The sequence below is a fragment of the Electrophorus electricus genome, chromosome 18, assembly GCF_013358815.1.
Source record: "Electrophorus electricus isolate fEleEle1 chromosome 18, fEleEle1.pri, whole genome shotgun sequence".
Taxonomy (NCBI): Eukaryota; Metazoa; Chordata; class Actinopteri; order Gymnotiformes; family Gymnotidae; genus Electrophorus; species Electrophorus electricus.
Genome location: NC_049552.1, coordinates 7,869,228 through 7,896,689, shown reverse-complemented (window position 1 = coordinate 7,896,689; position 27,462 = coordinate 7,869,228). Strand labels below are relative to the sequence as shown.

General features: G+C 39.7%; 2 protein-coding genes across 3 annotated transcripts in view; one reads left to right on the top strand and one right to left on the bottom strand.

Moving 5' to 3' along the window:
• The window catches only part of cacna2d3a (calcium channel, voltage-dependent, alpha 2/delta subunit 3a), a 174,304-nt gene that overhangs the window by 14,856 nt on the left and 131,986 nt on the right, over positions 1–27,462 (bottom strand). For both annotated transcript variants that reach the window (XM_035536211.1, XM_035536210.1), the window contains 4 exons: positions 6,883–6,944; positions 5,744–5,788; positions 5,327–5,389; positions 1,902–1,972 (listed from right to left, as the gene is read on the bottom strand). In XM_035536211.1, coding sequence (XP_035392104.1) covers positions 1,902–1,972; positions 5,327–5,389; positions 5,744–5,788; positions 6,883–6,944 — 241 coding nt within the window. The remainder of the gene's footprint in view (positions 1–1,901; positions 1,973–5,326; positions 5,390–5,743; positions 5,789–6,882; positions 6,945–27,462) is intronic.
• LOC113578883 (leucine-rich repeat and transmembrane domain-containing protein 1) lies at positions 12,459–20,442 on the top strand. Its single transcript, XM_027012398.2, has 3 exons — positions 12,459–12,556; positions 15,204–15,800; positions 18,421–20,442. Exons 1-3 carry the CDS (start codon positions 12,550–12,552, stop codon positions 18,912–18,914), a joined length of 1,098 nt encoding a protein of 365 aa, XP_026868199.2. The 5' UTR covers positions 12,459–12,549; the 3' UTR covers positions 18,915–20,442.

Genomic DNA, 27,462 nt, shown 5'->3' with positions numbered 1-27,462 from the left:
ATTGTCATCTTGGAATATGCCCGTGCCATCAGGGAAGAAAAAAATCCATTGATGGAATAACCTGGTCGTTCAGTATATTCAGGTAGTCAGCTGACCTCATTCTTTGGGCACATAATATTGCTGAACCTAGACCTGAACAACTTCAGCAACCCAATATCATAGTACTGCCCCCACAGGCATGTAGGGTAGGCACTAGGCATGATGGGTGCATCACTTCAGCTGCCTGTCTTCTTACCCTGATGTGCCCATCACTCTGGAACAGGGTAAATCTGGACTCATCAGACCACATGACCTTCTTCCATTGCTCCAGAGTCCAGTCTTTATGCTCCCTAGCAAACTGAAGCCGTTTTTGCCGTTTTTTCTATGATTTGATTTCACCACATGTTTAAGTTTTCTGACCACATTCCTTCCTTGAAGGTGATGTTTCCCCACTGTCCTTCCACTTTTTAATAACACGTTGGACAGTTCTTAACCCAATTTTAGTAGTTTCAGTGATCTTTTCCACAACCACAGGATGTATCTTTCGACATGGTTGTTTAACAAATGAGAAGCTACTCACTGCATCAGTTAGGGTGAAATAACTTGTTGCCAGCTGAAACAATCACCCATGCAGTAATTATCCAATGGGAGGTTCTTACCTATTTGCTTAGTTAAATCCAGGTGGTGACCTTTTTTTTTGGCCAGGCAGTGTATCATAATAACGAGCAAAGAAAAAATGTATATAAATTAATTATTTAAATTAATTTCACAGCTCACACTGTTTATGAAACAAGTTGAATGGACTTTTGCTACAACTACAAGAGCTCTACTTCAAGCTGCAAATTTCTTCAGAGCTACTAAAATGTACACAGGTATTAAAAATGTATCATCTGAGGAATGCAGGAATCCACTATTTTTCATCAAAGGCATTCAGAATATTTACAATTACAACAATTATTGCCACCATACAGGGTGTCATGAATGCTAAATAACTTTAGTAAAGTCCTGAAACTTGGACTCAACTTGGCATTCACTATAAACCGATGACATATTTAAGTACACTGACCATTAAATATGATGCAGAATCACCCACATTAAAGGAGACATATTACTATTTTTTACCACTTGCTACAGTTCCCTGTGGTCTTTGAAAGGCCATGGACATGCACAAGGTCAGGCTAACGTTGCCCGAGCAACAGAAAACTTTGCCTTCTTTGGCTGAGCTGCCCTGTCTTTTTGCTGTTTATTTAATCATTATTTTTGCTGTTGTGGCTGCATAAATACAAGTACTGAAGTTAGAACAAATTGAACCATCCAAATCTTTAATACTTTTGACAAGTTCCTTTTTTAAGCTTCCTGCAACATCCCCTCAAAATGTGCAGTGTTTGTACTGTTCTACCATGAGTTCTACTGTGTGTTCTTCTGTGTATTCTAGCATGTGCTCTACCGTGAGTCCTACATGAGTTCTCCCGTGTGTTCTACCGTGTGTTCTACTCCAACTAGGCAATAAGTACAGAAGTGATGTAAAACAATGACAGCAGATTGTGAGTAATTTATTCAAGTAGGGTAGGATATTTATGCAACATTATTTGTGACATCAAACCAAACAGCAAATCCAAACATCTTATAGAGTTGTATAATCTCCCTAAAAATGCAGGAACAGCATAAGACATGTCACAGTTTCTCACCTACTAGACACTATGAAAAGTCCTGCAAATGTTGACTTGCAAGAAAAATGTGACTTTATTTTACTGGTTCCTAGTAGCTATGACCTCATCATTCAGCCATGCACCTTCTTTTGACCCAGGCTTAAGGTACATTTTTTCTGGATAACATGTATTGTTGTTGAGTCCAGTAAACACCTTGCATAAGTAGTGCTTCAACCTTGTCACAGATGATTGGAAAACATGGCTCTTTCCTACCTTTTAAAAGAACTCATGGACAGAAGCTTACTCATGACAGCCCCTTCCACCTCGCCAAAGAACATGGCCGTCTGAGACAGAGAGAGAGATAAAGTGGCACAGTGATTATTAGAGGTTCAGATCAGACAATCAAATAAAACAGGTGAGGGAGAAGACAGGAATGGAGAGAGAGAGAGAGTGAGTGTGTGTGTGTGTGTGTGTGTGTGTGTGTGTGTGTGTGTGTGTGTGTGACAAGTGTGGATACATAGTAATGACGCAGAGCACATGAGGGGTACAGGTAACCTTCATGAACTGTGTATTCACTCAAGTCTGTAATGACCCTTGTTGAGGTACTACTGGAGTTCTTGGGTAATCATGAAGAAGCAATTAAGCAATTAAGAAACACAAGTATAGTTAATTGGTCGACAAGTTATGTGTTCATTTCTCTGTCATACTATCAGAAGGGTAGTTGTTTGCTGTTGATTGCTACATCTATGTAGAAAGATGAACGCCCTTACCTTTTTTGAACTGTGAATAAGCTTCAGTCTGTGGCCTGGATTTACTGTAGTTGAGATTGCAATCAAAATGTAGAGAGCAACAGCAAAACTGCTGTTATGTACATTCGGAGCCTCTTTCCTTACCAGTGAGAACACTTTTGTACATACTTGGGAAAACACTAATGGAGAAGGATATTGCTGTGTGCTATCCAGATTGATAAAATGGGATTGGGAAAAAAAATGTTTTGAAGGCTTTGTACAGCAAATAAACTATCCAAAAAAAAAATCATGATAAAGCAATTATTTGTGGGTTTCTCTTTTTATTTTTGCTTAGTAACTCTCCCTAAAATATTATGCTATATTATTATATATATGTAAGTTGCTATGAATAAGCGCATTTACCAATTGCTGATAATGCAAAATGAAACCTTAAATACCTGTTAATTCCATACCTTTGATAAGGTAAACCACTGACTACAATGGTACCTGTTGTGGGGCTACCCAAGTTGACTGTATTCTATCCAATGTTGTTTTGTTAATATCTGCAAGCTTTTTCTAGCAATAGTATTATAAGGCTGTCTTATTTGTATTAGGATTTAATTGTTATAAATAATTCACTATGGCTGCAGTTCCTCTGCTCAACTGGAGAAGGCCATAGACATGTTCACTTCTAAGCCTTCATATGTTTGCGGTATAGGCTGTGAATGAGTGAGAAAATATATTGCATGCCATTTACAGAAACTGTATACTTAAATAAACAAGCCTACTGTGAGGTACTGTAGCTTCCCTTAATGAGTTAGTCCAGATATGCTCATGCTAAAAAGAAAAACGTTGCCATGCCTGAACAAGTAAGACCTGAGACACCATCAGATTGTAGCCATACGCCACACAATAGAGAATGAAAAAGAAAAAGCCCTGTCGTTAGCAGCTGAGAATAAAGGATCGTCAGATTAAAGCAATGGTTAATGGTTAATTACAGCAGTACATTTTCTTTGATCAAAGAATCTAGTAAGAAGTGAAATATAAGGAAGACATTCTTTGTCACCAACAAACATATCCAGTTAGCTTTAGGCAAGGTTGAATGGATGTGCTTACCCCAGTTTGTCTCACGGAGTAAAGATTAGTCATTCCTTTTCACACTGGTTTTCAAATCCCTTTGGACTTTTTAGACAGTGTTAAACTTTATTTTGTTTTACCTATACCTTGATGGTATATGATAGCATTCTTTGTCTTTTCATGGCATAATAATGTTGCTTGTTCTTCCCCTGATTCAACCAGTGTAATATTGGCCCTCAATCCATATATACTTTAGAGCAACCATGGAAATCATTCAATAATGATTCATCATAATCACTCAATAATCAGAATCATTCATGTTTGCGCACACAAAAACATTTTTGATACATTCCACATGCCACAAATTTGGAATCTTTGCACAGCCACAGTGTTTAGATGGCTGGATCTACAGAGGTTATTGGCACGCAAGTATGGAACCAGGGAGCACTCAAAAGATATTGTTTGCATTGAAAGTCAATTTATAGGATTTTTTCCATCTACCCTACTCTCTGCTGCTACATTTCAGAGCTTAATGACCAATGTTTTGCAGGACCACAGTGCTCAACTTTGCTTTGTGGTAATGTGTATTCTCACCAGACATTGAGCAGCACATTCAACACCTACATCAACATTAGGCATATTAGCAGCAGGAGGGCTTACACTGATTCTCAAAAGCATGCAAGATGCTGCTCTTTCCAAAATATCTAGGTCATGTGATTGAAGGAAGAAATCAAGACTGAAGTGTCAAAAGTACCAGCAGTTTAGGACTTTCCAGTCCCATGTCAAGTCAAGAGCATCTAGTCTTTCCTCTGGTCAAGGTTTTTCCCAGGTTTTTTTCTGAATGTGCAGTCCCATTGCATGTACCAAAGAACAAGGGGGCTTTATGAATGGACACATGAGTGCCAAAATGCTTTTAAGGATATTAATGATGCAATACTGAGAGCTCCATTGCTACAGTCTCCTGAGAACCTTTAAGAGTCTCCTGAGGATGGGGAAAAGCTCAGAAAGATAATACAGCATTTCAGCCCTTATAGTAGGCAGCCAATACACCTATCCAAGACTCGAATAATATCCACTACATTGTCCATAATGGCTATCAGTGTGCCTACTTAACAGAATGAACATAGTCTTTAGATGATAATTCCAGCCTCTCTCAGAACCAAGTTTCTAAGCTTAGCACATGACAATAGTGACATGACTGAGTGGTTATCCAGGCAGAATGAACAAAAAAACGTAACAGGGTCTTGAATTCAGAGCATTGGCTCGGGATGCACAGTGACATCTGGAATTAATACAAATAATGTATCACATGGCAAGCTCATAAGCCAAGAATTTCCAAACTATCTGGTCATCTGCCATCAACATGAGTGGTGTAGCCAGGTTATATGCTGGGTATTGACTTAATGGGGCTATTTCCCCACAGCAGTAAACATAATGGATGTCTTCTAGACATTGTCATTTACTGTAGCAAGTAGGTAGAACTGTTTCCTATGAATTCTGCCATTAGATCTTTGGACATTCCACTCCAGATAGGTTTTGAGATATTGGGGGTTCCCATATATTTGGTAACTGATTGGAGTCTACAGCTTATGTCTCATCTGCTTAATAGGGTATGCTGTAGTGGAGTGTGATGCAGAATTTAGCCACTGTATATCACCCACAAACCACTTCAACTGATCAACCAAACTGATACGATGATATCATTATGTGTTAAGGATAACCACCAGATATTGGATTGCTAGGTGCCAGAATTTTGTTTTGGTAGGTGAGATCTTATTTGCCATTAATGACCATAACTTTTTAAATCCACATGTCCAACCAGTAGATTCTCATAGAATGCTACACAATTGTTTTAAGCAATTTCTTCATTACCCATTGCAATTAAAATCTTACCAAGGAGGGGTCTTCAGCCACTAGGATAAAACCATTGTTGTCTATGAGGTAACAATTTATATCCTGCAGAGATCAAGAGAAAAAAATTGGAAAAAAAAGATTAAATGCTGTTAGGGATACTGAAGTTATAATTAGCTTAGCCTATGCAGTGGGAAATGTCTTTGTTAATTACAGTTTTTTAAACACAAACACTTCAAACCTGCTAGCTGTAAATAAGGTATTGCTGAACATCAGTATTTAGGACGTGCTAAAGTACAAGTTAGATAAATTAAGAACACTTGATTAGTGTGGTTGAACACTAGATTACTTTGTTTGAAAACAAGGTCATATATCTTTCCTTAGAATGGCTTAGAAAGAAAGGAGGACATCAGAAAGAAATGGCAAGCGAGGTAGTGTGGTGGAAGAGTGCACACTCACATCATCGTCACAGCTGATGGAGCATTTCCCATCAACTGCAGCACACTACAGCAAAAAGTAAAAACACATAGTTTCAGAAAAGGTTGTGTACATCCATTTGGTGTACACATAAGTGTAGGCATGTTAGCACCGCTGTGGAATAAGTTAAATGTCCGATACAGCCAATCGAAACATTTTCCCACCTGGTTCATCACATAAACGCATGCAAGTCATGTGTTAGCAGCGTACAGCGTGTTTTTTCTCCGTGTTGGACTCATACCAGGTTCCAGTGGGAGTAAATGTGTAAAGAGAAATGCAACTTTGGGTTTTAAAGTCTGAATTTGCATTAAAATGATAACATGATGGTACAGAGCTAGAACGGCTGTGCGTCATCAGGTATCAGGCACTAAACGATCTTAAAAGAGTGGGCTTGTGACTGGCTAGCAGTGTGTTTTCTTTTAACCCAATATTTCCACTGCATCATTCAAACCTCCATTTTTACCAGTTAATTAGCAGTTAATATGTTTCAATAATTAATAAATCCTGCTGCTTCAAACTATAAGTATTATAGCTCTAATTGATGAAATAAATAGATCTTTTTGAACAAAGTCAGACAATTCGCTAAAAATAGTGAGAATCAAACAGAAAGTGACAATGAGCTGATGGATCTTGCAAGTGAACAGTGAATTCTCTTTTACACTTTGGCAACAAGGACACAGGTTGTTTGGAGTGTGACAGTTGACTGGCATCTCAAATGTATCTGCAGCTGTTTTTACATTTTGCAATGGTTTCAGATGTTACTAGCTCAGTTTAACCATTAGTTTGTCACGATTTAGTAATTTTAGAAGCTTGTTTTTGTTTGTTTGTTTGTTTGTTTTTTTAACATTGTAACACAAGCCTCATCCTCAAAGATATTGAGATTATTTTGTTTTGTTCAGTGGGTTGTATGTTTCATATGTTTCAGTAAATGAAAGCCAGAAAAATATATTCACTGGTGAAAATTGACAGATGGAAGCTAATATATTAACTCACATTTATTTGGGTTTTTTTTTTTTTGTGTGTGTGTGTGTGTGTGTGTGTGTGTGTGTGTGTGTGTGTGTGTGTGTGTGTGTGTGTGTGTGTGTGTGTGTGTGTGTCCATCTGTGTGTGTGTTGATTTACCTGCCTGCTGGCAGTCCAGAACTTTCTCTGAAAGAAATCCAGCTTCATCTGTATTCCCACAGCTGGAAGACATCAAAGATAAATCAAACACAAACACACCATAAACCATAAAGTGTGGCATCATCTGATGAGTGTCTAAAGTGCTTAAAAAGACAACAAGATCAGGGGCCAGAGTAATTCAGCTGTCTATGGTTTTACTGCATTACTGGAAAATCACTAATTTAAATGCTGGGGGAACTCCCTCTATTAATCAGAACAGTGCTAGCAAATCACAGGTGTCTGCTAGGTCAGCAGCGGTGGCTCAGTGGTTAAGGTACTTGACTAGTAATCAGAACGTTGTCTGTTCAAGCTCAACCACTGCCAAGTTGCCACTGTTGGACTCTTGAGCAAGGCCCTCAATTGCTCAGGTTGTAGGTGGATAAAAGTGCCAGCTAAATGATGAAAAATGTAAAAGATTGAGCAGTTAGTGCTCTTCTCCAAGTATGATGTTGCCTGAGTAACAGTGCATAGAGATGTACTGGCTGCAAGAAGCATGATAACCTTACTCATCTCTGACTAGTAGCTATCATTTGATAGAGAATTGTCATGCAGCTAGAATTGGTAGAGAGGCTACATTGGTAGATAACTGGGGAGGAATGTTACTACTTAAAAATGACTTTGCAATGCACATACCCCGAAAAGGTTTTGTAAACCTTTCCCATAAAGTGGTCTGGTAATCCATAAAATCTAGATTTATATTTGGCTCACCTATGTCAAAATGTTACCATCAGCAATCTTCATAATGACATGAACTAGATTAAAAACTTACAGAGGATGTTCCCAAAATATACATAAAGTGTGTAAGAATCCTAATTGAAGGGCAATTGGTAAATACGAGATACGAAGGTCAAAGGCAACTGACAAAAATTAATCCTAAGTCATTTGACGCCTTAATAATGAACATATTAAAGGGAGTGGGCGTCTGTGACCATTTAAATATTGAAACATTATGCTAAGACATCTCTTCAACAGCTTGGTCATGCAGAAGCGAAAAATGACTCTTCAGCTTCAGTCCAGTTCTCTCAGGTAATGATATATCTGCCAGTCTGTCGGTAGACTTACTTTAATGAGAAAACATGACTATTTGGGGCCGAACAACAAATGTCATGCAGATCCTTAATGTTTCATAGGCTAAATAAGAATTAAAGTGCAATAAAGTTGCCACTGCATAAATGTGCTGAGAGAGGGGTATTCTTCCCATTCATCAAGAAGAAAAGAAAGGTCCTCTACTTTTAGAGGGAGAGCCAAGAGGGAAAGCAGTTATGGATCAGTTAGGAGTGGCAAAAGACATGAAGAGGCTATTTACTGTAAGCTAGGCATGAAAATTCCAGAATTCCCAATATTTAACACAGATATCCAATAGCTATATTTAATATTTGTTATGACCCGGTCCTGCAGATTTAGCAGTAAACCCAAGATATAAAAAAATGATGCACCATTTCATGACCTCTACTACATCTGCAGTAGATCAGTATTATTTGAATGTAAAAGCTGTGATGACTCGATGATGTCATTGCAGTTCTGAACATGCTATCTTTAGTTGCCTGTTTTGCTGTTCATATGGTCAACAGCAGTGGAAAACAATGGATAGAAATGTATTACTGTTCACAGTATGCAAATGAGCATGGAGACGTAACAGATCCAGAGAACATATAAGATTACACGCATTCTTTATGTAGTGTGACAGCAACCAGTTTTGGTATAAATGTCCGTGGCTGACTGTGAGTAAATGGTTGCAGAGAATTTATGATCTCTTGCTGCCAGTTACTACATGGATCCAAGCACATTATTATCTATTATGACTTCCTATCTATTTTAACACATGAACACTCACTGCGCAGAAAGTCAAGTCAAATCACAACCTTGAACAATATTTAAAAATATAACAAAATGTAGCTAAGACATTAAACTTTTTTTTTTTTTTTTACTAATTCAATGCACTATGACCAAGATAAAAGATTATATACCTTCAGTCTGTGGGACTAGCAATAAGTAATAATCATCTGCAGAGGATAACTACAATGACTTAAATGAAATGGAGGCTGAATGAATATAAGGATGTATATTTGTTTTTTTTGTGTGCATGTGTATATGTGTGTGTGTGTGTGTGTGTGTGTGTGCATTTGTGCTTATGTTTGTGCGTGCAAGCATGTATTTAGGTTTTTATGGGATCCAAATGTCTCTATGATAGGCATGAAAACCTAAAATGCATGAAAAAAGGCATTTGGTTGGTCCCCAAATAGAAGATTTTTTTAAAACTAAAAGCCACTTAAAGAGCAAAAAATAAAAAATAAATTCTTTTTTTTTAATTAAGTCAGGAATATGGTAAGGAGACATAGCAGTATTTAACTAAAGTAAATTAAAGAAAATACAAAACTGCCCTATTTATTTGTTTGTGTTTGTGTTTGTGTTTGTTCGTTTTTTTGTGTGTGTGTGTGTGTGTGTGTGTGTGTGTGTGTGTGTGTGTGTGTGTGTGTGTGTGTGTGTGTGTGTGTGTGTGCGTGTGTGTGTGTGTTTGCCATGTCTCAAGCAACTGTGTGTAAAATAATGGGTTGGACAAGCTAGCTTTGAAGGCAGCACAGGAAAATGCAGTTTGGGTATATAAATAATAACATTCTTCATTGTGTTTGCATAATTTTCCATACTTTATTACATTCAGTAGATTGTATTTGTCCTTAGATTCAATAGATTTAGTAATTATTCGGTGCACAAGCAAGAGATATTGTCTAGTGGCCTGAGATCCATAAAGCCTCATATATCATCATGAACTATTTTTTGGTTGCCCAAACACGTGCAGTCCAATTATATGCAGCTGAGCAGAAGTACGGGTCAAGCACACCCTATCCCTTTCTAAAGAAGCCTCTTCAGTAGCTACACCTGCTTAGGACTCCTGTCCAGCTATAGGGCCATCCAACCAGCCCTGCCAATACAGAGGATGAAAGGTAGACCAGCTAGGAAGGTAGATGACTTAAACCAGACGGCCATACACAGAGAGAGCAATCAGCCCTGAGGCTACTGATCCTGTTGCAAGTATTTCACCACAGTGGAAGAAGAAGGCCTGCCAACACATACAAATGCACTCCAGTGTCCCAGCATCCTGACATTTGACTCTACTTTGACTAGCAGGCCAAAGGCTACACACGCCCTATCCGATTGCAAACACTAGCCAAGCCCCCATTGCTTCCCAAAAAAGAAAATGTTTATCTTAGAAGTGATTCGAAAAGCCCACCTCTTCATGTTTTGTACTTCATTGTTGTAGTCTTGGTTGCTGATAGTTATTTAGCCAGCTTAAATGTTACACTTGCACTGAAGCTTTTTAAAGCTTCGTTTGGTTATGAATCAGTTCTATGTATGCAAATCACAGTGTCTTTGTTTTGTTAGTCACTCTGCATATTTGTGTAAGGTTTTTATACAACAAATATTGAACACCTGCTCATGGACAGATAGAACATGATAGGGAAATTCAATTGTGGAGAATGAGACACAGCGTAAAATTCTTTAAAGTTATTTAAGAAGTATGGGTATGTGAATACCTGCATGCCATATTCCAGATATTCCATGTGGGCCCCTTTAACAGCTTGCCAGACTAGCTTGATTACACTGTACAAGGTGTGCAAATCACCCACTAGTCCTAATTATCTAATTTCATCCTGGTTATATAAAATTCTAGCATTATTAGAATGGCACAAACTATCAGCTGCTGTGCTCTGATATATAAGTTAAAAGCACAGAAGACTTAATGTAAATTCTAACCAGAGCACACTGAGTGATGGTGATCTTTGAGGGCATGACTGGATTAGTCATATTAGCCTGTATTTTAGGAACTGGGCTATTCTAATATGTGCTAATGTGAATCATGTCTTTTCCTCTGATATCTATTATGAGATTCAGAGCTTTGACATCGGAGGGCATTTATGCAGTGATATGCTCATATTTATCTGCATCCCTTCACTCAGTTACTTTCTCTACAGACAGCCTGATGAAGAATCTCTGTGAGAAAGTATGTTTGTGTACGTGTATGTTTCCGCATATTACTGATCTAGCACTGTGTCAGGCTAGAAGAGGATGTGCGCGCATAGATGTTTTCTTGTTGGTGTGTGTTTCTAAGCATGTGTACGTGTGTATCTGAGCACTGGTGAAGTAGCTTTGCTTATGTGCTTTAGGTCGTCTGAGTTGCAGATGTGTGAGCCTGTGTGCGTGTGTGTGTGTGTGTGTGTGAGAGAGAGAGAGAGAGAGAGAGAGAGAGAGGAAGGAGAGAGGGAGAGATCCTGGAGGCGTTTTCTGCCTGCTGTCAGCATGTGTCACAGGAGGGCAACAGCTATTAAGAACTATAGTGTATGTCGGAAAAACATGGATCGCAGCTCACTGATCAGAAATATCTAGATCACAGCTCAAGATGCATGTGACTGTGACTGTCTGTCTGTCTGTCTGTCTGTCTGTCTGTCTGTGTGTGTGTGTGTGTGTGTGTGTGTGTATGTGTGATCTGTAGTTGCACAGAATTACTGGGAGTGAGAATGAAGGTTTTGCCGTATGAGTGGGAAGGCAGTGGATAAAAATAATTGTGTATAGTGTGTGTGTGTTTGTGCTTGTGTGTGTTTTGCTGTTGGGGGGTGTGTTGGAGGAGGATACAAGAGTGCGAGAGGTGAACTAATGTCCTATTAATACATGAAATGTAAATATTTGGTGGTGTGTGTACACTGGTCCCAGAAAACTGCTTTGTTGTTGCATGTAGTTGTTTGTTTCAGCTATTATATGAAAAAAATTACCAACCAATTTCTTTTTTGATATGGAGGTATGGGATATGTTTGCATGTTAGCATTGTATTGTTTACCCAAGGTAATACAAAAACCTGTGGAAGTGTCCCAGAAAAACAGTAATACAGTGTTGGGGCTGAGGGCAAGGATACAGCCTTTCCATGTGACTGCTGAGCCTCTCATGGAAAAGCCTCCATGCCCCCACCTCCTGCCCCCACCCTGGTTCTCCTCACATTCCATGGTTAATCATGCCTACTTTACATAGGTACTGTACTTTATGAGCACAGCTGTTCAATGTACACAGTTAGTGTCACTCTCTATGTATCGTGTAGTAGTAGTATTAGTAAAGATAGAGAGAGAAACAGAGAGAGAGAGAGAGAGAGATGTTCCGAGAAGCGGAAAACAATAGAAGGCTATTAGACACTATAGTGAAATGTTAAGAATAATCCATCAGGAACAACTGATAGATGGATACCTAGATTGACATGCAATGTATATAATGTAACAACTACATAAACAAAATATTAGCTGGTTAGATAACACAATTTTTAAAAGCAGTCAAGGGGGAGGGGTTGTTGGGGTCCACACAGTTCAGTTGCTTGCGCTCTCGCTCTCTCATGTGTTCATTCGTTCGTTTTCTCTCTCTCTCTCTCTCTCTCTCTCTCTCTCTCTCTCTCTCTCTCTCTCTCTCTCTCTCTCTCTCTCTCTCTCTCTCTCTCTCGCTCTCTCTCTCTCTCTCTCTCTCTTGACTGGTGAGATGGGAAAGTCTGGCATGGAGACACAGAAGACCTGAAGATTCTGAACATAAACACAAGCTCTCTGACGCAACTGGACTACCTCTGGACAGGCTGAGTGGAGGAGTGGTCTCGCAGCCATGAATGGTAAGGTCTCCGAGCACTCTCAGACTTTTGCTTTAGACAGTGTGTCAGGACCTTTGCTATAAGAAGTGCAGCAGGAGCTCAAACAGCCATAAGGCAATGATCCCTACAGTACCACATTATCAATCATTTTACCAGTTTATTATATCAAATTTGAGAAACAAATCAGATTTGTACTGTGGTGGAGGTGTCTGCATGTTTTGGACTGAAATATGTTGGTATAAAAATTGTATTTTGTAACTTTGATGGAAGTGTATTCAGTTCTACCATTGCACAATAATCATTAGTCAATGAAACTCCTGGTATTTGCTATCATGCAAAAAAATATTGCGACATACTGAATATAAGCGTTGATCCTTAGTGTGGTACAGTTGCAGCAGTGCATGCAGAACACAGGGATGGTAAGGCACTGCTAAAAATAAATGTGTCAAGCATGACTATCTGTAATTTATGTTCTACATAACGCCTTTTGATCTAAAATATGACCTGCTTGATTATCTGAATGAAAACATATTTGAAATTCTGCTGTGGGGATTTCAAAATAAAGACTAAGCAGCTGTGATTTGGGGCATATATCAACCTTCTCTTTACAAATTGTGAAATATGGAACAGTATATGGCCAACAACATTTCCATTTAGATTAAAAAAATGTGTAGTTAATTTAATTTGTACCCAGGAAAAGTGTGTATGTACTGCACTGTATACTATACAACTATTAAAAAAAGATTACACTACAAGTAAAGGTACTGAACAGAGATATGAACCTTTAGTACCACCTATAAAAGCCATTAACCATATATTAGCTACTATTATTTTTAATATGTCTTTGTACTGCTTTTGAACTCTTTGGGGGAAAGGGGGCACTAATCACCCAATATGCTGTGTTATCAGGTGTATCTGACCCAAAGAAATAGAATAAGAAAGAATAACTCTTCCTAATACTTATTAGCATTCACGTTTGGCTACCAGACAGGCAATGTTCGAGCTCTGATTCAGTCTGAGCTGTAGGGTATGACCCTTTATTACAGGGAGTATTTTTACCTGCACACCAGTTTCATACCATCAAGTGGATGTGCTTACAGTCTTCTTAATACAGAAGCATATACACAGTACATGTAGCTGAAATTCATGCTCTATTACATTCCATACCAGTGTAGAACCTCCTTGTTTATCTGACAGAAAACCATAATTCCATAATGTAATGAAATGACTAGACACATCAAAAATATACAGATGAATTATGTTTAAATTATATTTTACATATTTCTAATATGCTAAGAAACACTGAAAGTAATGGCTATAGTGTTTATGGTTTAAGGTGGTAAATACGTTTATCTTTTAATACTTTTATACAGCATCAGTCAGGACATGTCATCAGACAGGCTAAAGTTTTTGGTTTAGATGACTGAGTTCTTGACTAGTTTACATTACATTTGCTAGCATAAATTTCCCAGAAAAAAAGAAGTGGCATCCTACAAGGTTCTGTTATTGGTATCTTACTGTCCTTCTGTTACATGTTAGTTTTGGACATGAAATTTGCAAACTGTTTTCTTTAATTTTTACTTAGAATCCACCATTATACTTAGCAGTAAAACCAGATTCAGCAAATCAGTTGTTTTGTTTTCAATTTTTTTTGTATCATTTGATCCCCATAAAAGTATCTAAAATAGCATTACTTAATTTAAGCTTCCTTTCTAAATAAAACATATGGGAAGCAAAACTCACAGTGAGAAATTAGCTCATGCTTTTATTTCTTCATTATGCTAATGTAAGGAGTCGATGATTACTAGGCCAGTTGTCTCAGGTGTTAAGTAATCTTCAGTTTGTTCAAAATAGGTTAGCCCATGTCCTTAGCAGGAAAACAGTCAGAACATATTACCCTCCACTTATTGAACTGACACGGACTCCCTATTAGAGTCATTGTTATTAAATTATTGTTATTGTTTTAATATTATTTGAACCTCATAATTCTCTTGACTTCATTAATGAAGATGGAAGGTTAATGAAGATGGAAGTAGTGCTGAATGTAGGTCATATACATACCTTACACATATTTATTGTCATAAATAATTTATTCATCCATTCATCTTCTAAACTGCAATTCAATTCAGGGTTGGGGGGGGGGGGGGGGGGGTCAGAGCCTATGCTGGCAGTACAGGGCAGCAGACTATCAACCTTGTACAGGTCACCAATCCATCACAGTGGACATATCATCTCACTGTCAAATCTTTCTACCCTCTGTCTGTGTTTGCTGATGGTCTTGAGTATTTCTGATGTGTCTGAGCATTTGTAGCTCCTCAGTGCAATTGCAACATGTAGGAAGCCATCACCAAAGAACATTGTAAAAGAGCCAGCACCGTATGCACAAGACATTGATGAAAATTAGGTTTAGTCTTTTCTTGCAAACAAATCCTTGCAAACAATATTGCTTAAAGGTTGTAAGACAAAGGTCATTTGTCTGCTGTCAAAACCAAATTATCATAATGCTTTATATTATTAGAGAGATTTAAGTTTACCAACATGCTATAATTGTGGATGTGAGGTAGATGGTTTCTACAGTGAGTGTGGGTGATAATTTATGATGTTATAAGAAAATCATTGGCTCAGCATGAAAGAACTGGTAACTGCATGTCTATTGTGCTTTCCTCAGGAGGTGTGCTTTTTGCATTGTCCACACTGATACTGGTCCCTGCAGCCTTCCCTTGTCCTAAGGAGTGCTCATGTGATAGACAAGCCAAGGTGGTGGACTGTCAAGGGCAGGGCTTGTACGACATTCCTAACGAGCTACATCCTGAAACACTGGAGCTATACCTTCAGAATAACCATATACGAGGCATCAGCTCCACGGCTTTCCGGGAAATGCCACAGCTCCAAGTTCTAAACTTGGCCAACAACTCCATCACCATGATCTCGCCCAGGGCCCTCCTGGAACTTAGGGGCTTGAGAAGCCTCATCCTGGCCAACAACTCAATCCGGGAGTTGAACCGCCGTCTTTTAGGTTCAGCACTGAACTTAACTCAGTTGGACCTCTCTTATAACAACATAGCTGGGCTCCCTGGAGCACTAGCAGATAGCTTCCACCATCTAACTCACCTGTCGCTGCACTATAACCGCCTGACCAAGTTGGACCGCACTCATCTGGAAGCCCTGGAGACCCTTGAGGTGCTGCACTTGAGGGGGAACCCCTGGAAGTGTGACTGTCAGATGATAGGACTCAAGCTATGGCTGGAGACATTCGCTTTTAAAGGTAGGGAACAGACCCAGTTTGAATATTGGAAACCCAGTTTTAGTACTATAAGGCTAAGGTATGGATATGTGCCATATTCTGCCTGAAAATGTCATTACTGTGCAGCCCTTTCAATGGCATACCTTTCTGTGCTGATCAGTAATGTTGCAATCAGCAATACAAAGGTAACAACCTGATTAAGCCAAATGTATGAAGAATGTGACATTAAACAGGTTACCAAATATCAGGTAACTTTAATTTGCATTGGAAAGGGATAAGTGCAAAGAGATAAGCATAAGTGGAATGTTCTTCTACAGAGTATCTGAATATTATATAGAACTACTGTACATTCCTTGTGGTTCTTTTACTGCCATGCATCTTTCTTTGTAATATAAGGCAATAAGGTTATACCAAGGCAACCTGTACTAGGGCCCAATGGGACCGCATGACCTGTCCATGCTTCTGCAAGGAAAGCTATTCACTATGACAGTAAAACTGTATACCTGAATATCTACAGATACCGGAAACAAACACTGAATTAATCATATAATAAATAGAGAAGAGTCAGCCAAATTAATTAAGTATGCACAAAACAAGAAAATAAAATAATACCACAATAACAGAAAAATACAGACTTGGGTCCCTTCTTATACCAGCCTGAAAAAAAGATCTAGGGACATTAGATCCCTATGCATTCCTTATGCATCCTCCTGTTTGTCCTGTCTTTCAGGTGTTTTGTGTTTGTGTGTGATGGTGTTGCAGGTATTAGCCCAAAGAATCACTTGTTTTGATATTTGTTATAAATGTTTGTTATATTTACAGACTAATATTTTGCAGATGTTTTTGTTCTGATTATGTCTGCCTTATGGGCAGTTACTTTCTTTCCGTGTACATATATTAATATGGAAATTTAATCTGATAGTATAGCCCAGCTGTTGTTTAAAGCCTCATATTGTAGTAAATCTCTCTTTTTTATTAAATGTAGTTGGTCAGTATTCTAGAAATATTTATAATACCTACAATATGCTCAGAAAATAGCATTGTAAGTTATTGAATTATGGCAGTATATCATATTAGACACCCCTATTCCTGAATGAAGCCTGAACAAAAATAGGCTCTAGGAAAGTTTTTAGTTATTTTTATTTAGTTTTAAGAAAACTGAAATGAACATTAAAGTCTCTTACAGACTAGTGAAACTTGCTATAACCTATAGTTACTGTGGCACTGTATCTTGTTGTCTCAAACTCTATGCCAAAAAAAGAAAGAGTGGACCACTGGTTAGAGGTCAATCATGAAACAGTATATGAAACTGCTACTTGTTAGACACATGAGAATGGTGAGGGGGTGACATAATACCATAATGCAGAAACTTGAGAAGCCATGTGGATTAAAGCAGCTAAATGTGCTCTTTAATCATATGGACAGAAATAAGGTTGAGCATGAAAATTATTGTCCTTTGAGTAATGAGAAAGCTATAAAACAGCTGTCTGCATTCTGGCCAAATACAAAGATACAGACACACACACACACACACACACACACACACACACACACACACACGCACGCACACACACCAGGGTTAACTAACTGGCTATCTGCACTGTTCACTGAAATGAACTGGCACCCTCTGAAATTTAAAAAATTCAGTCTTAACACCAATTATAACACCAGTAGGCAGGTGACTGCACTGATCTAATCTTTCTGTCATACTGCTAACATCTCTATATCCTTATTTAATTTTAGGGGGTAGCCTTCAGCTGTGTTAAGGGGTTTCAAACTAGGTGCACATTCTTAGTATACTGATGCTATACTGCTCTCCAGAATATCGTAATGGCCATATTTGCAATTTGCCTGTTTTGTTCTGCTAAAATATTCTTAATGACATAATATATATTATTCAGACTATGTACACTTAATGTGAGACATTGTAAGAAAGGCAGGCTCTGCAATGGATAGGCTCTGGTTTCTACCTTGGGCCCTGTATTGCTGGGATATGCTCTGGCCACCCACAACCCTAAACTGGATTAAGAGGTTTAGAAGACAATTGATTTGGATCCTCTTAGGTATTCTCTCTATTGTCAGTTTAAATGACATTCAGAAGATCTGTGTAACAATCACACCAACTTAAATTTGTTTCTAAGAAAAGTAAAACTATTGAAGTTGACATCTATGTGTGCATTTATATCGCTCTCCCATCCAAAAAAGAAAGAAAGAACTAGTAAGTGGGCTCTCAGAGCATCCATCTCTCAGTCAGTGGGTATATATGTAGTTCTATCAGTACTAAAGGAAAAGCTTATGAATCAATTATTTTACACATATATGTAAATGTGTTTACACTTATGTGCCACTGCCTAATTCCATAATGGTACTGAATATGTTTGTATGGCCTGCATAATTATAATTCAAATTATGTTTAACTCCCTCTTTTAACCCTCTGCTTAACATTAACAATAATGAGGCAAATTTCCCTTAAAATCACTTTACTCTATTTTTTCCATCCCACTTCCTAACTTCATTCTTTCTATTTCATGCACTCTCCCACAACTCCACCCTTACTGAAACTCTCAATCTTCATAAACCCTTTACTACACCCATCGCTAATCTGCCCTGTCCTCTCTCTATCCTTTCTCCCCCACCTCAGGTGGTGTGGTGGATGCCGTGGCATGCACCTGGCCTGACGCCATGCAGGAGCGCGACCTCCGCCACGTGCCCTACGAGCTCTTCCACGCCTGCATGACCACCAGCTACAGCTACCTGTTCGCCAACATCCACCACCTGGATGGTCAGCGCCACCCTCTCCATGGCCCCCAGCCCTGGCCCAGCCCGAAGGCACCTACCGGGCCCGAGCTTGGGCTGTCGGCAGGCATGCCCATGCAGGACTGCGAGGCCAAGCAGAAGCCGCGGGCGGTGAGCCTGCGGCACGCCATCGCCACGGTGGTGATCACCGGCGTGGTGTGCGGCATCGTGATCCTTATGATGCTGGCTGCTGCCATCTACGGCTGCACCTACGCTGCCGTCATGGCCAAGTACCATCGCCAGTTAAAGAAGCAGCAAAAGCAGGCGGGTGAAGAAGTAGAGGCGGGGGCCCTGGGCAGGGAGGAAGACAAGGAACCACTGGAGAATGCCATAGCATGAGCTGGAGCATGGGAGAGATGCACTAATACCCATAAATCTCATAAGCACCATACATATCGTGAAAAACGGGCACTCACAAAACAAATGTTTTTAGAAATGCACCCAACCGCACACAGACACACATTCATGCACATCCACACAGACACACATGCCACATGGGCAGACATACATTATATTTACTTACACTACACACATAAAGACCACACAAAGCTACAAAACAGAAGGTTCTGGACGGAACTCTTGCCAAGGCTCTGGCTTCTCTAATGGATGAGCAACAGCACACACTCTTCTCTGTCCTTTATTTCAATATATCATTTATAAAAGGGAATTTGGACAGGACTTCCAAAAATGAGAAGAGACAACTTCTACAATACAGAGTATTTTTCTAACATGATTTCTGTAGATATGGTAGGCCAAAGACACCATACATATATACATTTCAGTAACTTCAAATTGTATACCTAATGACTCAGATACTGATAATTTCTGAGTCCAGTGAAAGCACATTTACAGCAATACATACTGATTAATGTTGTGGATTTCAGTTTCTGGTTGGACAATTTGAACATGTGCCTATCAGGGTTTGACTGGTCGAGCAGGCAACTGCTAGATGTTCTTGTTTGGTGTTTCTGCATGTATGTGCAGGGAAGGGGGGGAGGGGTGACAAAGCCCAGAATTATTTTTCAAGTTCATTTCAGTAAAATTATAATCTGGGTATTAGCATATTTTGTGCCTAAATATGCATAAAGAAAATTTACATATGCACTTAGAAAACCATGGATATCACGATTCATATGCAGGTCTTGTGAAGAGTTGGATTGTGGATTTGAGTATTTGAAGCTACCTCCCACCTTCACACACATAGAGACTGCAAAAGGAGGTGTGAAGGACATGGACAAGGATGTCTGAATTTAACATCTTATATAAGAAAACAGTGGGCTTCTAACCAGCACGTATACACACATGTACACACACATACACACACACACATACATACACACACACACACAAATATGTACATCACATGGTGCTTACAATAACAACATGAAAACAGCCTGCAACCAAGACTGCTCAAATCAGAGATCTACTGCCAGACACATCCTCACCCACCCCAGCTACCATGGGAGTGTGATGTTATCAGGTTGTCGGGTTGTGTTAGTGCTAGCAAATGCTTGTAAGGAGACAACTCACTGGGCAGTCATGAAACCCATCCTCTGACTGGACGACACAAAATCATCAAATCAGAGAGAGAGAGACAGACACCTCCAAATGAATGGTGGAATATATTTTATAAGTTCACTCAGAAAAAAAAATCTATGCAAAAATCTACTTTTAATGAGAGATTCAATTAGGGATAGCTATAAGATTTGTGTGAAAGCATATGTTTGTAAATACATTTTTGTTCATGTTAACAGATATGCTGATATGGAGTATACATTGAAAATGTATACGTATGTATGTATATATGTAGGTATATTAGAGAACAAATATATGTTTAGGAATAAATCTCAACAAATTCATTTGCTGAGAAAAGGCTTTCATGGTCTATTTATTTGGGTACATGTATGTGTGTGAACATTCTATAGCAAGAACGTTTTCCTTGTGCATCAGCAATGTGTATTCCAATTGCCTTTTTGCTAAGCCCTGACAGTTAGCACTTGTGTGAGTCTGTGTCTTTGTGTGTGTGTGTGGGTGTGTGTGTGTGTGTGTGTGTGTGTGTGTGTGGGTATGTGTGTGTGGGTATGTGTGTGTGTGTGTGTGTGTCTGTGTGTCTGTGTGTGTGTGTGTGTGTGCGTGTGCGTGTGTGCACCTTTGTGTGTTTATGCTCATAAAAACCCCTGGAGGCTCCATCTGAGCTTGTCTTGTATGAATGAGATCACCTTGTATGAATGTAGGCAACTTTCATCTCTTTATGCTGTATGGTTCTTTCTCCATGCTTCCTCTTCTCTCCTAACACACATCTTAGGTCACTTCACTTTCAAAGCTTTTGTTTCAAAACTTGTTAAATCTTTCCCAGAATGAAATTGAAACCAGTTCCAAATATTACAAAATAAATAACACTTTTAATACATTTAATGCAATGCTGTAATACACACACAGCTCATCAGAGCCACATTACTAATGTGACAATGAAGCTTAAGTGTGACACCAGCAGTTAGCTGCACATAGTCAGACACATATGAAAGCACATAAACTGGTCATAAGTGTCTAATTAAAACATTCCTACTCCTTAACCTAATGCAAAAAAAAATGTAATGCAACAGCATGCAACAGTTAAGAAGCATAAGTTACAATATGCAGTAGAGAATCTATCATATAAAAAACCATTAGAAAGACCTGGGGATTTTACACAATACAATAATACAGGAGTAGACAACATTAAATAAAATATGGAAAAATCAGTCAGGGAGGTCATAGGCAAGAGGAAAAAGGTGTGTTGAGGTTGTATTTGAATATAGAGAGAGAAGTAAATCACAAGACATGTGAGGGCAGAGACTTCCAGAGGAACAAATCTGGAAAATGCCAGATCACCGAAGCTGTGAAGGTAGGAACAGCGAGGAGCCTGGCTATGTTGTGAAAAAGATCATCGCACATATAAGGAGGTGCGAGATTGTGGAGAGCTTTGAATATGAGAAGGAGGATTTTGAAATGTATGAGAATGCCACTAATAACCAGGGCAGTTTCTGTAGATGGAATCTTGACTTGAATGATTCAAAGGACTTCTGAGAGTGGAAGATTAGACAGACCTCTGGTGTGATGTGGCATAGAGTAGTCTTGTTCAGTTTTCTTGGAGTATTTCATGCACTTTTATTTGGATTTAATCATCTATCATTTGCTATATTTATAAACTCAACATTGTTGCACTGGTTTTGAGCCATTAAAATGCCTCCAAAGGTGAATAAAAGCCCGGGACAATCTCATTCGACCTGCTGTTGCCACGAATAGCCACCCTCCTGGCTTCACCGTTTCCCTGTCGTGTACTTCCCTATTCCGCTCCTTGGTTTTGTTTTCTCCGCACTTCTATTCCTCAGTTCCAGTCCGTGTCATGGTCAGGTCTGTCTGTTGTGTCTCATTTATACCCGCTATACTGTCCCCGCCCTTGCCTTTTGGTTTGCTCAGTTAGTGTGTTTTTTTACCTCAGTGTTTTCCCCTGGCCTCTGTTTATTTTGCTCTCCGTGTTTTCTTACTCTCGCTTAATAAACCACCTCCTGCGTTTGGATTCTGCCTCTTGACTGTTCCTGCTGGAATCGTTACAGCTGTACGACCTGAATCCTCTCCTGCTAGTGATGCTACCTCCCTAGCAGGGGTAAACACTGCTCTGGATTCGACTCTTGACACTTGGGTGCCGAGGGCCAAGTTTGTTCAGGAGAGCTTTGTGCAGTAATGGACGAACGTTATTCCAACATTAACACAGAGCTCCATGGGAGAAAAACTGAAATCACTCAGAGCTTGGGAGTTTTAAGGTCTGACTTCACTAATCTGAAGTCCACCATTACAGACATAGAGGGTTCTCTGTCCACGCGTACGCTGCAGACTAAACTCAAATCTCTATCTAAAGAGTTTAACAAGCTAGATGCCAAGTGCAATGATTTGGAGTCCAGATCTCACCACCAAAACATTCGTATTGTGGGAGTCCCGGAGGGAGAATTGTTTACGCTTACTGACTCTAGTGTGTCTAAACTCCTACAGGAGGCATTTACATTGGATAAGCACACATCACTCTCTTGCTCCTAGAACAAAACCTGGTGACCCACCACACCCTATCATCACAAGACTCCACTACTATGGGGACTGTGTTGATATTCTTAGAGCCAGACATCGAATGATTGTTTTATTGTCTCAGACATGGGGCTCTCTGCTTTCCCCAATTTCACAAGCTCGTGCGACCTTGAAAGATGTCTGCACTCACCTTCGCACCATGGAGGGGTTTTGCCATGGCATTTCCTATGACTTCGTATAACTCATAACAGTAGACAACACGTCTTAACTTTTCTCGATGACTCTCAGTGTTTCATTAACCAAGTGATTTTGTTACCTGGGTATTGTCTCTCTGCTTTTACATGCGACAGACTTTTTTTAACTTTATTTCCCAGCCCTTACTTTTCTCTCTTGGTGAGCTTTATTGTACCCAGAGAGGTGTATTTTTTTTTATTTAATTGTATTTATTTATTCTTTTTTGTTGTTGTTTGTCTGTCAGCTGTGTATCACAATAGCCTCCCTACTCTGAGGACTTCTTATCTTTTCATCATTTCACTTTGCCTAGGGTGGTTATCCTTTTGGTTTTTCATTCATAAGATCATTAGTGATCACTTGCATTATTGTACTATTGTACTATATCTTGAACGTTTTGGGTTTGACAGCATCATTTGCTGTTTGTGTGGGCATTCATGCCTGTGCGTGGATAGTGTGCAATATACAACATACATGCTGTTCAAGCACGAATGTTGATGTAAGTACACATATGTTTATAGCTTTTGTGAGCCTCCACTCAGTAGAAGCTGCTGTTGTATCCATGCTGTGCTACCGGGGGTTCTGTCTTTGGAGATCTGGCTCATGTCTGTTGGTAGTCTCTGCAGTTTTATCCATGTGGGGCTGCTGACCTTGGAGATTTGGCTCATGTCTGAGCCTTTGCAGTTGTCTTCATGTTTGCGGGATGCTGCTGGGGGTAGTTCCAACAGGGGTGCTGGGGGTAGTTCCAACAGGGGTGCTGGGGGTAGTTCTAACAGGGGTGCTGGGGGTAGTTCCAACAGGGGTGCTGGGGGTAGTTCTAACAGGGGTGCTGGGGGTAGTTCCAACAGGGGTGCTGGGGGTAGTTCCAACAGGGGTGCTGGGGGTAGTTCTAACAGGGGTGCTGGGGGTAGTTCCAACAGGGGTGCTGGGGGTAGTTCCAACAGGGGTGCTGGGGGTAGTTCTAACAGGGGTGCTGGGGGTAGTTCCAACAGGGGTGCTGGGGGTAGTTCTAACAGGGGTGCTGGGGGTAGTTCCAACAGGGGTGCTGGGGGTAGTTCCAACAGGGGTGCTGGGGGTAGTTCTAATAGGGGTGCTGGGGGTAGTTCCAACAGGGGTGCTGGGCGTAGTTCCAACAGGGGTGCTGGGGGTAGTTCTAACAGGGGTGCTGGGGGTAGTTCTAACAGGGGTGCTGGGGGTAGTTCCAACAGGGGTGCTGGGGGTAGTTCTAACAGGGGTGCTGGGGGTAGTTCCAACAGGGGTGCTGGGGGTAGTTCTAACAGGGGTGCTGGGGGTAGTTCTAACAGGGGTGCTGGGGGTAGTTCTAACAGGGGTGCTGGGGTAATTCCATCGAAGGTGTGCATGTTGAATTTTTCCCTCCCTTTCTTCCCCCCAGTCTGCTTGGGCTACTTCCAATCCTGCTGGGGCTGCTTTTAATATTGTATGTAATTAAATGGTTGATCCTAAACTATATAACATGAATAATGGGGTATGAGATTTTTGAACTGGAATGTTAGAGGTTTGAATAGCCTGGTGAAACATTCAAAGAATATTTACTTACTTGAAATATCTGCAAACTGATAGTACCTTCCTACCGAAGATGCATCTAAGAAATGGTGACCATTTTAGATTAAAATCTTTTTCGGTTGGCGATGTATTTCTCTCAACATTTAATTTCAAGTCCAGGGGTGTAGCTATATTGATTAAAAGAGGTATTCAATTAATCCCTGACAATATTATTGCAGATGTGAATGGGAGATATCTGATTGTCCATGCTACTTTGTCCAGTACCCCAGTATTGTCAGTGAACATTTAAGCTCCCAACTTTTATGATTCAAATTTTATGCACAAGCTGCTTGCTTCTATCCCCTGGTTAAATTCCCACCTTTTGATATTGGGTGGACATTTGATCTGTACTATTAATCTGGTTTTAGATCGGTTAGATTCCCATACACTACCTCGGTTTTTAATGAGTTTGCATCTTAGAATTGAATAATTGACCCTTGGAGATTTTATAATCCATTTGCTAGGCAATTTTATTTTTATCTTTACATCACATCACATCATTGCTTGTGCAGTTCAGCAATAGCAGTTGAGTGGTAGCTCATTGGTTAAGGTACTTGACTTGTACTCGGAAGGTTGTTGGTTTAAGCCTCACTGCTACCTGGTTGCTACTATTGGGCTGCTGAGCAAGGCCATTAACCCTCAATTACTCAAGTTGTACTCAGTCATAATTGTAAGATGCTTTCGATAAAAGCAAGTTTCAAGCATCAGATGAATGTAAATATCAAACATATTCCTGCAATGATTATTTTTTGGTAGATTTCTCCCTCATTTCTAAAGTCGCCTTGCCTTATTATCCAATAATCATTTCAGATCACGCCCCTGTCTGTAAACTTTTTTTTTCAGTTCATCTATTTGTTCTGACCCTCAACTCACTGTTATTGTCAGATGACACATTTAACAATTTAATTTCTCCTATTGATGACTTTATTGCCCTTAACGTGAAAGACACTACTACTACTACTACTCTCAAAACTTACCTTCACGGCAAAATTATTTCCTACACATCTAATTGTACATATACACAGAATAATATGTATAATATCCTATACCATTAGAGCTTCACAAAGGGGCCTGCTTATTCTCTTCATCCCAACATCCACAACATTGCAAGCTATTTTCAGGGGTTTTCAGGTAGGCACCTCCCTTCTTCTGTGTTTTGTTGAATTAAGCCTGCAACACCCCCAGGAGGCTCAGCAGTGAGGTGTGGTATCCCAGCCTCACCCTACTCCAAGCTCACTTTTAAAGACACCTCTTTAACCACTATGCCACTAACAAACATGATCCGAAAAATCCATGATGGCCTTCCCAGTGACTAAGGGTGTACCCAGCCCCACTGGCACTGTTAATGCATGCTCAGGGCTGCCAGTTACACATGGATTTTACCTATTATCTCAGCAAGCATTCTCTAACAGAACAGAACCGTCCTGGCCTCCCCAGTGACAGACTTTGCTAAAAATCCCCTAATACCTTTTTATTGGTTTTATATGTGCCTGCCATCCACGTTCTCTCAACTCACCGTACGTCAGTTTTTCTTTTCAAAAGCGTCATTGCCTCCTCAAATGGCATTGTTAGCTCTATAAAATAAAATATCCCTTTATTTTCAGAGGAGAAACAACACCATGTCTGGCCTCAGCATAGTTACTGCAATACACCGTGGAACCTGTAGTGTTTTATCTATGTTCACAAGCAATTTCCAATCTCGTGCTTCACCCCATCTATCAATATTTATAGCCTGGGCTCATACTCCAACACTGCCCTTCTTGCACAAATTTAATCACTTTATTAGTACCACTCAGCAATGTGTTCACCTCTATCTGTTTGCTATCAAAAAAACATGCTAACTGAGCACTTGATTCTGTCTCCACATCTATTGACCCTGCGACAAACCTTACATGCTGATATGTTTCAGTGTTCCAAGTCCCGCGCACAATTTACACTTCGGGTCTTCATCTAACCACTGTACAATGTTTTGTGGAGTTGGAATGACATCATAAGTTGGTCCAAGCAAAAACTTGATGCAACTGACATCCATTGCCCATAGCTCTTGTCAGGTGATTTTCCTGTTCTCCACGCTTCCCAATGAAGTCACTGAACTTGCTTTCCTTGTGATGCTGCTGATGCATGCAGCTTCTTCCTGCTCACGAATAAAGATTCACCATTCACCTTCTTTCTGGTGAAATTCACCTTATTAAATGCTTATTCACCTTATTAAATGCTTTCCAGGAATTGCCTGACCCAAAACCTGATTTCCTACATTGCAATTGTCAAATGGCATCCCGTAACTCTAACAAACTCTTAGGTAACTGTACCACCATGGATTACATTTTCTCCCTGTTTTCATCTAAATAGATTGTGTGTAGCCTAATAGAGATCCGAGCCCTAATACATCTAATCCCTAATAACAGAAACTGTGGATCTGGATAAATTGAATTTGGTTAATCCAACACCTGCCTTATTAAAACATCACCTTGATTTCCAGGCTCAAATTGCTCTCATTACTACATCTGATACAGATTGACATTTGTTGCTTACGTGTATCAACTATTATGAGCATGGGGATAAACCTTCCAGACTTTTAGCTCACCAGTTGAAGAGGCAAATTACATACCAGATTATTGCTCAAATTAAGGATTCTAGGGAAGTGCTGTGCTCTGACCCATTATCTATCAATGCTACTTTTCAATCCTTTTACTCTAGTCTCTACCAAGCCAAGTCTACATCACAGTACAAAGAAGTCCCTGTTTTTAAACGACCTGACAATCCCTACTGTGGATTCTGTGGTCATGAATGATCTCAACTTGTCTTTGAGTTTAGAGGAGATGTGTACCTCTATCAGAACTAGGCAAACCAATAAGGCTCCTGGTCTGGATGGATTTCCAGTTAAAGTTTTTAAAAGGTGTATTAATAAATTGGCTGTGATTTGTTTAAGATGAGTCCCTGTCTTTAAGACAATACATTTTTTTGCGATGTTTGTACCCTTTTAAATACAATTTTTAGAAAGAATTCTTTCTCTGCTCCTGTTGTCATTTCTCAC

What these genes read in the sequence shown, in the direction of transcription:
- LOC113578883 (XM_027012398.2), top strand. An exon ending in GGAGACATTCGCTTTTAAAG is followed by an intron (nt 15,801 to 18,420) that starts GTAGGGAACAGA and finishes CCCCCACCTCAG; the next exon opens with GTGGTGTGGTGGATGCCGTG.